Consider the following 15,210-nt stretch of genomic DNA (forward strand, 5'->3'; position numbering starts at 1 on the left):
TTTAAAAAATAAACAGCTAAATTTAATAAGCCCAAATTTCAAAGAAATTTTTTGTTTTAATTGCAGCAAAGTTCACTTTTTCCTGAACTGAGAAGTAATCTTATTACAGGAACTAGAACATGAATAGCAGCATATATAGTGCAAGCAGATTTTCTGAAAGGACCATGCCTTTTTTTTTTTTTTTTTTTTTTTTTTTTTTTTTTTTGCAGTGCTGTGATTGAACCCAGGGATATGTGCTTACAAGGCAAGCACTCTACCAACTGAGCTATATATCCTCAGCCCCAGGACCATGCAATACTAAAGGTTAATACTTTAAAGACTCACAGTTTCTAAGCATTTTGTTTGGAACACATAATTAAATAAATATTTTACATGAAAAGAAAACAAATTTATTTCACAAATGCAGTTCTACTCTTATTCCAGAAATTGATTTTAGATTATGTGTTACAGCAATGATCATAAACCATTAGAATAAAAAATTAACTTCCTTTAAGAAATGTATTGGAAAAGTAAAGATTATGATACAAAAGGAAACGGTTCATGAGTACATGGTAGGGGATAGGGGAAAGGAATGCATTTTGCCAGAAACATCTTACCAACAAGATTAAGATGCAAGCATAAATTAGTTTCCATGTTTACAAGCATCCCTTCTAAATGTTTATAAACCTTGATTTTAAAAATAACTGTTTTACCCAGAGATACAGTATTTTACAAGCTATTGTTATCTGATGCATTACTTTAAAATTTCATGTAATGTTTTTTATATTTATAAGGAAATATAAGTTTTGATACTATTCACTATGTAATTGGAACCATCATTATTCGACTTTTTAAAAATTCCCCCAGACACATAAAATCCTGTTAACTGCTTTATGTGAAAGCCTACGCCTTTAGAAAGAATGTATTAATCTTAGCATTTAAGTGACACAGCATGGTAAAAAACAGCACTATAAATGGAATAGTATAAAGAAATACAAAAATTGCTTATTTATCAAATAAATGTCCTGATAAAGAGGTTGGAGAATTTCTTGGAACCTTAACTTCATAGTTAGGTTTGATGCATTAGTAATATTTGAACTAGCCAGCTTAATATGTTACCTACTTATCATTTCTCGGAAAAAAAAAAAGAACCTGATCTGAAGTAATTTTAATTTCCAACATTCCAAATTATTAATCTCCTTGGCAAAATATCCTTTGCCTGATCTTGAGCTCATTCAGCCCTTATCTCTGCAGGTAGCACAATTTTCATACACCCACCGTTCTTACCTGGCCCTCGCCAACTGTTTCAGTGTCAATGACGGTGATGATGCCTGGGACCAAAGGACTCCGCCGTGAGTTACTATGGATGGTAACATCGTCTTCTGTCACACCTGAGGGCAGTGTGCCTGTCAGCTGAGTCACCACTTTCCCAACCATCGTCAGGCCACTTTTCAGTGTCTGTACAATGAAAGGCAAATACATGACCACACATCAACATAGGCAGTCTAAATAGAATTCTCCTATTCTATATTGAATTATTTACTCTGTTACAATCTGTTTTGCACCAGCAAACTGTCAAAGATGTTCTGTCTGACTTTTACCATTTTGAATATTCATTAGAAAATCAGTATTACTTGAAGGGAATGGCACCTAATAAAGTAGGCACGGGGGGAATAAAGCCATAATTAAATGATTACAATCATAATTGAAGATCTGTTTCATATAAAATTATATTTTATAGAAATATTTCTTTTATTCATCCCTTTTACTATGTGTATCTTAAAATACATGACCTAAAGGAAATAAAAACTGGAATATTTTTTTCTGAAAATATTATATATTTAATTTTATATCTATTTTCTACCATCAAAAAGACTGAGTTACTGGTAGAATATCTATGTGGAATGAGACTATGCTGCTCAAATAAACCTATAATGTGCTGTCATATACTACTACATGCCAAGAGTTGTGATATGGAAAATAAAGTCTCCACACTATAATTAGATGAATAAAGTATTATTCTAAATTATCTAAGAGGGTTCTTTTCTTTTTGGTAACAGAAAATAATTCAACATAGTACTTTTAATAAACTATTTCAATTAAAGGTAAATTAATGTTTCATAACTGCTTTTTAATTCCATTTCATTCAAAACAAACAGTTAAACTTGTATATATTTTTCCTTGTAGTAAATATCATCTGATTATAAGATGTATTAATAAAAACAGATTTAAAGTAAGAGGGTTATTTTTCATCTGAAAGGAAGAAAACCAAAACAAAAAGAACATGGTGAATAACATTTGAAGAAGAGTCTTATATTCTATAGAACCAGGATAGGCAGCCTAGATAATATGAAGAAATCAAAATTTCATGCTAAACAATATATGCACATTTTTACAATTCTCATGTAGTGAGGAAATTTATTAAAATACTTCAAACTGTTCTTCAGTGAGATAATTCTAAAATAATTATGGGGGAAATATTCTCACCTATATTCAAGGATAAACTATAGCAAAAACTTTGTAAATTATTATACACACAATTTTTCAAATTATAATTTATAAATGGTACACAAAAAACTTTGTTTATGAAGTAAAATATGACTTAGGCAACAATTATATGAAAATTAAAAAAGGAAAAAAATCTTAAAAGAAATTTTCAAATAAAACACAAGTAGCATATGCCTCACTTGACTGCAGCTATGTTCCATGGCACCTTCACTATGTGCTAGGGATTGCTAAAGGCTCTTAACATAAACCACCTCAGTAGACCTTCCTTATTTTATAGAAGAGAAAATTGCCTTAGGATATTTAAGTAATATGGCAGCTTAAACAGCTAACCAATGACAAAGCCAAAACTCAAAACAAGGACCATTTGTCTACAGACTCTGGTTTTAGTCATTACCCTACCCTACACTGCCTTGCATTCTATTCCCACTGACAACTGCTTTTGATCTCACAGTTCATGAATACAAAACACAAATGTCTTGTGGGGGTAGAGGGGGAGGAAAAACTAAGAACCATTCTAATGTGTCCTAATAAATACTTAAATAAAAGGAGCAGCAAAGCCATCTGCTGAATTCAAGCAAAAAGATACAACATACAACAGAATGAAAACAAGAAATAAACCACAAATCAATTGTAACTGTTTTGTTTAGTGCTAAAAACTCAAACAGCAGTGATTATAAAACACATTAGTGTTCCTCAATTAGCAGTCAAAGGTTTGCTTCAATAATTCACAAGAAATGACTTACACAAAGTCTGTTAGAGTGTTGTCGAATAAGCCTCTGAAGGACCAAGAGAATCAGGCGCCACAGTGTATTGATGTCAAGAGCTGGCCAGGAAGCCTGATTAACCTCTGAGATGCCTCAGCTGATGTACTCATTCCATTAATGCTAATGGAGATGCTCCCACTTAGAAGTAGCTATCCCTTTATCAAAGGAATGCCTTTCAGTTTTAAAGTCTTTGGTTGTATATTCTCTGCATTTGCCCCTGAGCCTATTACTTCATGCTCTTATACCAATGAATAGGAATAAAACTAAAAGAACTGGAGCACATAAAAAGTGGAAGGTAATGTACCAAAGCAAACCACAAGGTAATGATAAAAGTTCACGTAAGAAAACAAGAAAAAGGATCTACAAAGGGGAAATGCAGTAGTGTATTTCACAGTTAAAGGCTCATATCACATGAGTTCTTGACATATTTTTGGAAAGAATTATGACTATTGATATAGTCATCTTTTAGCAGACAAAACTCTAAACCCAAAATTCAACAGTCATCAAATCTGCAATTCATGTTGTTATAAGAATATTATTTATCATAGCTAATTAACAGTGGGATGGGGAGAAGGGGAAGGATGAGTGTTAAAATTTTCCTGCATTAGTAAAGACCTTTATTTTTAGGATGAGTGTGTTTTTTATATTAGAACAATGCATATCTATCAGCATTAGTTTCCAGAACTAATTTATTTGATGTCATTTAACAATTCTCATATACCATCTTTAGAAATCAAAATCACCTCGCAGTAATTTGTCCTTCCACTTGACTTCATTAATTAAAGTATGTGTAAGTTATAATTTCCTCAACTATATAAAACAATGGTGAGGCTAAGAATAGATTAGGAATAGAGAACTCTAATTTGGTCAAATGGAGAACCTCTTCACAATGAAAGATATCTACATTTAAAAGTTCATTAGATCCCTGATTAATCTTTACAGTAGTACTCGAAGAACAAAACTCAAAAAAGTTTGAGAAAATCCATGATGATCTATAATTTAAATTAGCATGGAACATATTCTGGTCTGTCACAAGCAAATTTACCAAAGGGTCACTAGTCATCTTTAACCTTCCCTATGCCTTATCATTTGTTCCCACTATCCATTAGTGCTAATGGTATTGTACTCACAAAACTGTTAGTCTGTCATTAAGAAGTTATCATATAACAAGAGAAAACAGAGGCATTTTTATTAAATCAATTGACCACACTAGAGTTGAAACATTATGACAGTTATGAGGAAACTAGAATATATGGACCAAGATTTTATAAATGTATCAGAGTAATCTCACTTGAACAATTTTAATATTAATTTTTTTTCCTTTATTACTACCATAGAAAATTCATCACTGGTATATTCTTTATAAGGAAAGTCAAGTCAACTGTCACAAAGAGCAAAAAAGTAAAAAATCTAAAAGTATAAAGATTAATTTCACATGTTTTTTGGAAATTCAGAAAATGTTTAAAGGATCACTTCCTCTAAGGAGTTCCAAGTGCATAAGCAGTTAATATATTTATTCTCACAATTATGTAGCAAGAGAAAAAATTAAATACTAATTAATCCTCCTATGTAATAAAGGAGGTAAATAACCTTTTGATGCCACAGAAAAAGTTGTCATCAACTTTTCAAAAAGGGTAATGATTACTCTTGATTACTCTTTCAAAGAAAATGAGTTAACAGTGAACTAACCTCAAGATAAGGACCTCCTGTCCTAAAATCAATGTGGGGGGAGTCTGCCTGGGAGAGTCTCTCCATGCTTTATGTGGTACATAAAGAAATATACAACAAAAGAGTGAATCTCTTCTAGAGTTCAATAAAGTAGCCATGGTAATCATTCAGGTGAGTTTGTTTAAATAATTGGATTATTATGATCCAAAACTGGTAAGAGTCCCAGAACTTCATTATCATCTCATACTCAAAATTGATTTTAAAAAAATTTTTGACATAAATTCTGGCAAACAAGGGGTCAACATCATAAACAAGAGCCAGCAGAGAAAGCAACAAAAACAGACCCAAAAGGCAAACATGAGACTTATGGAGAACAGGCTTTAATAAGACCAGGATTATTGCATTTAAATGAGTTTGATAATGTGAAAAAATGGAAATCCAGAGAACCAGAAATAATCTCTATTTTCTAAAACATTTTATCAAGGAATATGTGTCAATTTTATATAACACTTCTTGTTCATTTAATTATATTGTCACATAATTTTGTCCTGCTAAATGTGGCAAAATACACTCATCATTTGAGTGATCAACCAGACTTTTATTAAGGAATGATTCCAAATTGACTATTTCCTATATATTATTTATTTTTTCCTGCAGTTGTACCACTGAGCTCTGTCCCAGTCCTTTTTATTTTTTACTTTGAGACAGGGTCTTGCTAAATTGGTGAGGCTGGTATTGAACATGGTATCCTCCTGCCTCAGTCTCCCTAACAGCTGATATTACAGGTATGCCCCAACCTGCCTATTTCAAAATGCTCTTACCAAGTTTCATTATCAAGGTAATCTGGCATCATTAAACAATAACAATATTATAAAGACACTTTCAGAGAATAAGAACAGTCATATTTTGCCTAATTGTTTCATGATGTCAGAATATAAAAGTAGACTTTATATTCCCTGAAACAGGAAAGCACAGTAATTACTGAACGACATGATAAATTTTCACAAGTCAACACACAAAAACCTAGAATGTAGCAACAACAGAACAAAGAATATGTTTAGAATGCTAAGAAGTTTTTTCCCTGTGGGTACCACGCAAAACTGAAATGATTTCATTCTTCAGAAGGTCAATTTACCAACAAGTAATATCTCGTATCTTACTAGAGAATGGGTACAGAGGATAATTCCAATTATCCAATATTTTCTACATAAAAACATCCAAATTGTGAAAGTGAAATGAAGGATCACTCTGTGGTAGGAGTTTCAGCAAAATAATTTGACAATATTTTAAAGGAAGTTTTAAAATAGCCATGTTCTCTGACTTGAATACAAAGTAAACAGATAAATATTATATGGATATGAATAAAGTTTTCAAAAATATTGAATGACATCTGAGTTAGAGATAACTATCAGCTACCAGGTCAGGGAACAACACACAATTATAAGGAAAATGATTCTAAAAATTAAATGTGCATCTACAGACATACATAGATACATGATTATCAGGAAATGGGGGGGCTTTAGCATTTATAGCTGTATTTTTTCCTTTATTTTGTAAATTTATAACTATAAAGATGATCAACACTATCCTCAGGCAAAAATGATTAAAATAAATTATTACTCACTTTATTCAAAGCAAACATTGCCAAAGTTAATAATGAATTCTCATCAACTTATTGGTGACCCATGACCTACTGGAAAGTGACCAGATTAAAATTTGCTTTAAAATACAAATTCTTACAGTCTAAATGTAGAAGACCTAACACTATCTCACAGTTCCCAATATTGTTATTTTCAAATCATATTAATTATAGCCTCTTTCCAGTGTACTTTCAGGAAAACACTGAACGAAGCAGGTCACTTTTCTTTTATGTAAACACACAAACACATAATAATAGCAAACAAAACCCAAAAAGTTGTCCTCCGCTTTATAATAGAAAATTATTCAGAATGTTAATATAATGAGCTATCCTGATCCAAGTGAATGAGGTAGATTAGTCTGAAAGGAGTCTAAAACACAGACTTCAGTGTTATGTGTTATAAACTAACAGAATAACATTGAAGAGCCTGCTTAATTACATGAACTTAGGTTACTTGTTTTGAAATAACCATCAGCATTTTTGCATATGCATGGAGAAAAGCATTCTTTATAACATTTTTGAAAAACAACATACAGTGCTATAAGTGTATAAGGACTCATTCATTATTTTCGCTTCTGAGTGAAAAGTATGTAATGCTTCCCTCATCAAACCAAGGAACACATTCTAAAACACAACATGTAAGCATTTGTGATCAGTCTTGAAGTATTTTTGTATTTGTTTTACATAAAACGGTGTGACCTTTGATTCCCTCCCTGTGGTTTATTTTACACTGTTGTTCTTTTCTGGATAGTTGTGCTTTCTATTACATGCTGTCATTTAGATTAACTGTGTCATCCCTATTATTAGAATTGTTTTTGTTGTCTCTTCACAATTCAAAAGGATAGTGGATATTAGAATATCTCATAATCAGCAGAAAGCTTACCAGACATCACCAAAATTGACCCTCGCACATACAAAAAAGTACTCACTTGTCAAATGTGAAGGGGGTAGTCGTGGACATAAAAGAACCTTTGAATGTGCCAGGGGATTGCTCAAGTTTTCATAAGGAATTATATTCTTTTTATGTTTAAAAAAAAAAAAAACCCTCAGAAATGTTCAAACATACACAGCGAAATCAGTGTAGGTAGAAGGATACAAGTAGTAGATGAAGAATGCAGAAGTCACTATTTAAAACATGTAAAGCTTCTTTCAAATGTGGTATTAATTAGTTACCAGACTTTAATCCAGTTAACAGACTTTAAGATTTTAGATTGGATAAGGACAAACGCTAGAATCATTAGAACAGAAAATGTATTTACCTTGCAAGATTAAATATCAAACTTATTTAGTCATCAATTTTCATGAGTGACAAAAAAAAATTCTGATTTACTTCTTCAAATTTACACCACACATGTGAATGAAAATGGAAGAGGCAATGCCATACACTTCAGAAAAGAAACCTGATAATTACTCCACACAATCACTACTCCCAGAGACTACTGAGGTACTCACTTTAGCAGCACTAATGACTGTGGCAGTATAAGACTGAATGTTGTCTCCACAGGCTCCACCACGAGACTGATGACATCGAATCAACTGGGGGAAAAAAGAAAAAAGTTCTATGAAGCTGTTTAAGGCTATAAGATAGAGCTTATTTACTGAGCATAATGATGATAGTGGGTGGGAATGTTTGCATGAGTGTATTTCAGACAAAACAGCTAAAAGCCCTGCTGAGACACTTTTCCCCGTTTTATAATCTACTGGTGCCATTCAGGCAGTTTCATGCTCAACTACGGTTTTAATTACAAGAAGAATAGTTTTTAAGAATTCATAAACTCTGAAATGGTAGGATTTGGAGTCTGGCAGCTTTTCTACAAATAAATTTCAAAAACATAATCAAAGGATTTAAACATGACTTCCTAACATTAAATATTTGACATGCTAGCAAACTGCATGCTTTGTCCTCTTTATTTCTCTACAAAGATTATAAAAGGAAACATAAAAAATAAACAAAAGATTTTTTGCCATTTTTGCATTTTCAATTGTGTCAGTGGAAAAGCAGCACAAATTGTACATAAATCAGCTATGACACATATATTAGCAGTCCACTTCAGAGAGCTTACTGCTTTTACCATTAGAATAAAAAAGACATGCCCTCATTCATGCCTGACATAAACAAATCAACCTGCCAATTTTCAAAGTGAATCACTACCTTGATATGTATGACTCTTTAAAATGCGAAGCAACAAACCTGGATTAAATTTTCACTGATCCTACACTTGCCATATTTACCAACAACAACAAAATCATTTAGCCAGATTCATATGTTTAACTTCAAAAAATTGATAATAGCAGAGTTTTACAACAACACTGCATAGTAATAAAAGTTTCTGAAAATCTCTCGAATCCACAAAATACCTAAACCTAAAAATGCTTTGCATAACTTAAAAACCAGGATGTTTGATGAAGATAACATGTAATCATTTTATTATTCATTCACAATTTTTCTTCATCACTCACATTGCAGATGGGTGGGAGGGGGCAGTGATGGGGATTGATCCCAGGACCTCACGCATGCCAGGCAAGCTATACTAGGGTTACAGACTCATCCTATTCACATGACTTTTTTAAAATCCCTCTACAAATATTCCTACAACAGAATGGAACACCTTTATATATCTGACATACAACACTGCTTTGCCATACTGACTAGATTTCAAGGTGAGTGATCAGCAAACATAGTTTCACATTAGTAAAATAAGAAATTTTAAAAATGATTACTTTAGCTCATAAAAAACTCTCTTGCTCATTAATCAATCCACAAATACACATTAAAGGATGTGAAAATTATACCTCTGCTGCCTCCTACTGCATGAGCAAAGAAAGGCAATATTTTGGAAAAGTTATTCTCTATTCTGCTTTCAGTAATTAAAATATTCAAGGACAAATATGTAAAAATAAGCAACACTCTTACTTTTTCAATTTGATTACAACTCAGCATTTCTCCAGATATTTTTTTTTTCTTAGTACTAGTGTTTGAACTCAGGCGTACTCAAACACTGAGTCACAGTCCCAGCCCTATTTTATATTTTATTTAGAGACAGGGTGTCACAGGGTTTCTTAGTACCTCCCTTTTGCTGAGGCTGGCTTAAACTCTTGACCCTCCTGCCTCAGCCTCCCAAGCCGCTGGGATTATAGGCATGTACCACCACATTCAGCTACAAATAAATTATTATCTAAAATTCTTACTTGAAAATTACATTTGTATTTTGGTTAAACAAAATTAAAGATTAGTTAGAATTCTCTGTAGAATTCGAACAATGAATTAATGGAATGGATTAAATTCTAGGAAATACTGTCAAGCAAAAAATTAATATGCCAAAGAGCATATATAGTACTATGCTACCATTTGTAAGAAAAAGGGAAACATAAATTAAGATATGTAATGTATTAAAATACATGAGCATATAAATAAAGCATCAATATAAAGAGAAATGTACCCACTAATACATCAAATAATACCATAACCAAAATGAAAGCAGGAAGAAAGAGAGATGAAAGAAAAACTAACAAAAATAAGCTCTGAAGATAGTTATTTGTATACCTTCAGTTTTAAGCAGCAAAGGGGGCAGGCATAACTAAACAAGAATACCATTAACTTCTCTTATTTGGCTTAACTTTTATAGTGATGTAAGCAAGTAATATGTAATAATTTTTTATATCATAGAATTGAAAAACGTAATAAATGTGCTGAGGTCAGGATCTACCAAGCAAAAGAAGGCACACATTAACATAAAAGAGAGAATGCCAGAAAGAACCATGTGCAAATTATCAACATGAACTCAGGATTTCTAAAAAATACATATGTGTATATGCATATGCAGGTGCACAAAGATACATATATGTATATTTGCTTATTTCTGTACATGTGTATAAGTGTATACATATGGGTATGTATGTAAAGCATATTTCCTAGCTCATCCATTGAAAACATCTAGAAGCAAAGACATCACAGTAGCAACAAACACATCTACTAGAAAAAGTTTACTCTCTAAGTAACCCCCAAAAAAGTACCAGGAGAGACAGAAACAGATTCAAAAGCTGAGGAAGGATAAGTACTATTTGAATTTGGACATATTCTTCTGTCAATGAAGTAAAAAGATTTTTAAAAACTAGGACTATATGTCATAAGGTCATAGGAACGAACACCCGTTGGCCAACTCTGGAACTATTTGGTAGTTTTGGAAAGGTGTCACACTGAATTTGTACACTAAATAATCACCATTTTAATTTTTTAAAAATTGTTTAAAATCGTGATTGTTTTTAATTTGTCTGATATTTTCTCTTGATTATTTTCAGATTATGCAGTTCTGGCTAGAAGACTACTGATGTAATGTTTGGTACTTTCACAGCACGCACCACATCTGGAGACACATGCTACACATCTGTCCTTTTTCAGTGAGGCACTTCTGTCATATGAACCCAAAATAATGATCATGCTATTAAAAAAAGAAAAAGACTAACGCTGAGCCTACTAGAACATGCCTATGTGCCTAGCATTTAGGAGGCTTGAAGTGGCATGATCACGAGTCTAAGAGTTCAAGCCCAGCCTGAGTGACAAAGCAAAACCCAGGCTCAAAACACAGTCATTCCAGAGGGTGGAGATTTACTAGTTCTGTGACTTCCCTCATTTACTTTACTCACTACATCTTGATTTTATCAAAAACTATTTAATAATGTTTTATAATATTCCTATAATACAATACAACAATAGAACATATATACTATAGAAAATTCTTACTAATATAGCCAACAAAAATACCAATCTTCTTTTCAAGTCTGTAATATTTTTTAGATTTTATTCTACATTCACATGCAGAGTGCTAAATTACATAAAAAATATTTTCTTATGTAAAATTTAGATTTATGTTTTGCCCTCAATTGTACATAAATAAAACTTAACTGTATAATATCTTCCTTTACTATGAAAATCTTGGTAAGTAAACTTGAAAAATAACTAGAAATCCAATAAAATATGAGCCTGTGTGATTTAATTATTAAAGCAAATGGCTGCACCATTGTTTAGATCTAGTTGTGGATGTCTAAGGTCCATTAAATTGTTCTATGCCCTGTTTCCAATATAACAATGGAAATGGGGCATCTCCTAATTTATGGCTTTACAGAAATGGCTGCCTTTTCACTACTACTGTGGTAATCTCAATGCTGTGTTTTATTAATAGGGTAAAGCTCTTTAAATAGAAATAAGCCTAGAAAATTAAAATTCTACTGAGTCTTGGTTTAATGACAATGTCAAATATGTATCATTAAAAAAGTCCTATTATTGACTGCACAATCAAAACCAAACCAGTAAGTTAAACATTCGTTATTATTAATCACCAATAGAACATAAATACTATAGAAAATTCTTAAACACTTGCTCTATTACATATTGCCCAAACATGGGCCATGTCTTACCTTGTTTTCTGCATAAGCAAGCCAGCGACTCCCAAGAGCAATAGGATTCATGTTTGGCCCAGGGCAAGGATAACAACCTGAGAATTTCAAATGGCAGTATTGAGAAATTTCTTAGTAACTTAAATGTCAGTGTGTCATATGTTGGTGCCAGATAAACAGAAAATTAAATGTTTATTTTTTTTCAAGTCTCATAAAATCCCCATAATACTAGTCATTACTTTAAAAGCTAAATGAGGTGCATTTCTCCTCTACTTAGTTTTCTTTGGGGATTGACTCTACTCCATTAAAGAAACAAATCTGGGAAGAACTATTAATCATTTTTCTCAATAACTGGGCATTTTATACTGTTATTCCTGAACAAGAAAATAAAGTTAAGAGGGACCACTTAGAAGTTCCCGGGTTCTTCATCAATCAATGAAGAATTTTAGAAAAGGAAAGAGAAAGCCAATAATGAATCTAGAAGTTAACAGCAAAAGACAACTAAGACTATCAAACATATACCAAAAGGAAATGATGATACCAGGGTGGTGGAAAAAAAGAACAGATACAAAGGTAGAGGGACAATAAGGACAAGCAACCCCCAAAGGTTGTCTCATAACAAATGCTGGGGAACCATAAAATGTTATGTATTTACATTAAGCATTAATTTCATTCTTCCTACTTTCAGTACTAGTCAGTTATAGCAGTACATTGTTGCATAATACATAATTTGTTTATTCATTTTCTATCTTTTTTTTTTTTTTGGTAGTAGGGATCGAATTCAGGGGCACTCGACCACTGAGCCACATTCTCAGTCCTAATTTGTATTTTATTCAGAGACAAGGTCTCACTGAGTAGCACCTTGCTTTTGCTGAGGCTGGCTTTGAATTTTCGATCCTCCTTCCTCCAATGCCCGAGGTGCTGGGATTACAGGTGTGCACCACCATGCTCAGCTTATTTTCCATCTTCTTGTAATAGAGGGACATGTAAAGTCAAGGATTTGTGTCCCTTTTGTTCACTATTGAATCTCCTTTTCCTTGAACATTATCTGACAGTAGTTACTAAAAAAAGTCTGAACAAATTAAACAATGCACTGAAACTAATCAAAGCATATTTATAAGGCATGAGAAAATTTTTTTTCAAATATATAAATAGTATGCTTGGCTAAGTTACAGATCTTAATTTAAAGTCACTTTGAAGAGAAACCTTTCTTTAATATATATTACATACTTCCCTAAATTCAGAAAGCCCTTTGAGAAACATCATTCTAACTATGTTACTATTGCTACACTCACAAGCATTAAAGAAGCATTTCAAGACGATTAAAGAAGTCATTTCCACTACAGTATAGTTTTCAGTTCGGTTACCGAAACTGTCACCTATTTTTAATTTTTATTTGGTAAAGAAGATAATGAACTTATGAAGAATAAAATGACCCTTAGAGAAAGTCTACATGTCATGTCATATAAAACAAAACATTTTGTCATTTTCTTGTTCCTTGTTTTACAAAATTAATTGCATATGGTTTAAAGGAATCTTTGTGATAGTTTGGATTTCTGGGAAACTGATCTGTGGGTAACTGATCTTCACTGACTGCCCAGCTATTCTGGTGCCATACAGAGGACAAAAACACACTAAAAGTATACAAAGACAAACATCCTAATATATATTCTTTAACATTTTTTGTGCAGTACTTATATAATGGATTTGACTCCCATTGAGTAAATTAACAGTATTGATACAAAATTATACTTTTACATATGAATGTATAGGCCACTGAAATTTGCAGACCTAGAGAAATTAATATAAATGTAGTCTGTAAAATTTTTCTAGGGCTAGTATTGTAGCTCAGCAGTAGTGCATTTGCCTAGCATGTGTGAAGCACTGGGTTCGATTCTCAGCACCACATATAAACAAATGAATAAAATAAAGGTATTGTGTCCATCTACAACTAAAAATATATTTTTAAAAAGTTTTTATATTTTATTTTGTTTTTCCATCAGGAAAAAGAGAACCAAATATTTATGAATGGTGGCATCACATTAGAGGTATCTAATCCCCTGAAATTGCTCTTCAGCAGTCAATATAATCTAACTCAATCAATTCTGATAAAGGATTATAAGAGAAAAGAGTTTATGATTCATTCCACTTTTTTGAGTCCATGTTTTTAGAAAGTCAGCGGACCTCAAGAATTATAGTGTATTGGAATGAAAACAAATTGTTTTTCTGCTCACTGAAACAATATTTTGTAGCTGGGATCAGTAGAACATCAGCCACTCAGCACTATCCCAACTTTATAAGCATGACTCCAATAAAGATTAACCTTTGCCTCCAAATGAACTTTGAAAACAAGTGAAGGGGGAGGAAGGATATAACCTCTGTAAGGAAAGGACTAATTCTAACATGCTTATAATATTATTGAACTAGATAAGGGAGAGTGGGATGTTAAAAATATTTGGGTTTCCCAATTTAAACAAAGATAAAATTCAAGAAGGGCACATGAAATGAAGAATATTTCATAAATAAAGCTGTAATTAGGAAGGTACATGAGAATGATACAAATATACATGGTACCCTCCCAGAAAGTTGGTCCTAAGGGAGAAGTAAGTTGAGCCCATTTCAAAACGGAAGATTTAACTACTCTGTGAGACACTCTGCCTTATTTGTTGGCCAAATAAAAACTTCTGGTTTTTAAATCAGGCACCTACATTTACAATGAAGTGAGTTTTTATAAAGGTACCAAGGTAAGTCATTGGTGAAAACATATTCCATTCAACAAATGATTGTAGGCCAACTGGGTATCTAAATGCAAATGAAGTCGAACCCTTACCTAATATAAAATTTACTTTTAAGTGAATAAAAGACTTAAATGTTAAACTAAAATGATTAAACTCTTAGAAAAAAAAATAAATCTTCATGATCCTGACAACTGTTTCTTATATAAGACAACAACCCTACTAGTAGCAAAGGAATAAATAAGTGGGACTTCAAAACTAAAACTTTTGTGTTTCAAAAGTCAACATCAAGAAAGTGAAAAGACAACCTATAAAACAGGGAAATGCTTTTACAAATCATAAATCTCATAAGTAAGTTGCTTTCAGAATAGAAAAAGAAATATTACAACTCAATGTTGAAAAGACAAACTCAAATCTTAAAAAGGACAAATATAAACAAATGGCAAAAAAAATGCAAGAAAAGTGCTCAATGTCCAGCTAAGAAGGAAAAGCACACGACTGAAAAAATTTGTAACCAAATATT

At 32.2% G+C, this 15,210-nt stretch overlaps 1 protein-coding gene across 8 annotated transcripts in view; it reads right to left on the reverse strand.

Annotated features, from left to right (window-relative positions):
- Positions 1–15,210, reverse strand: part of Bcas3 (BCAS3 microtubule associated cell migration factor) — a 564,794-nt gene that overhangs the window by 400,475 nt on the left and 149,109 nt on the right. For all 8 annotated transcript variants that reach the window (XM_047542954.1, XM_047542958.1, XM_047542956.1 and 5 more), the window contains exons 10-12: positions 11,974–12,050; positions 8,011–8,094; positions 1,267–1,437 (exon numbers count right to left, since the gene is read on the reverse strand). In XM_047542954.1, coding sequence (XP_047398910.1) covers positions 1,267–1,437; positions 8,011–8,094; positions 11,974–12,050 — 332 coding nt within the window. The remainder of the gene's footprint in view (positions 1–1,266; positions 1,438–8,010; positions 8,095–11,973; positions 12,051–15,210) is intronic.

The sequence above is a fragment of the Sciurus carolinensis genome, chromosome 3 (genome assembly GCF_902686445.1).
Source record: "Sciurus carolinensis chromosome 3, mSciCar1.2, whole genome shotgun sequence".
NCBI lineage: Eukaryota > Metazoa > Chordata > Mammalia > Rodentia > Sciuridae > Sciurus > Sciurus carolinensis.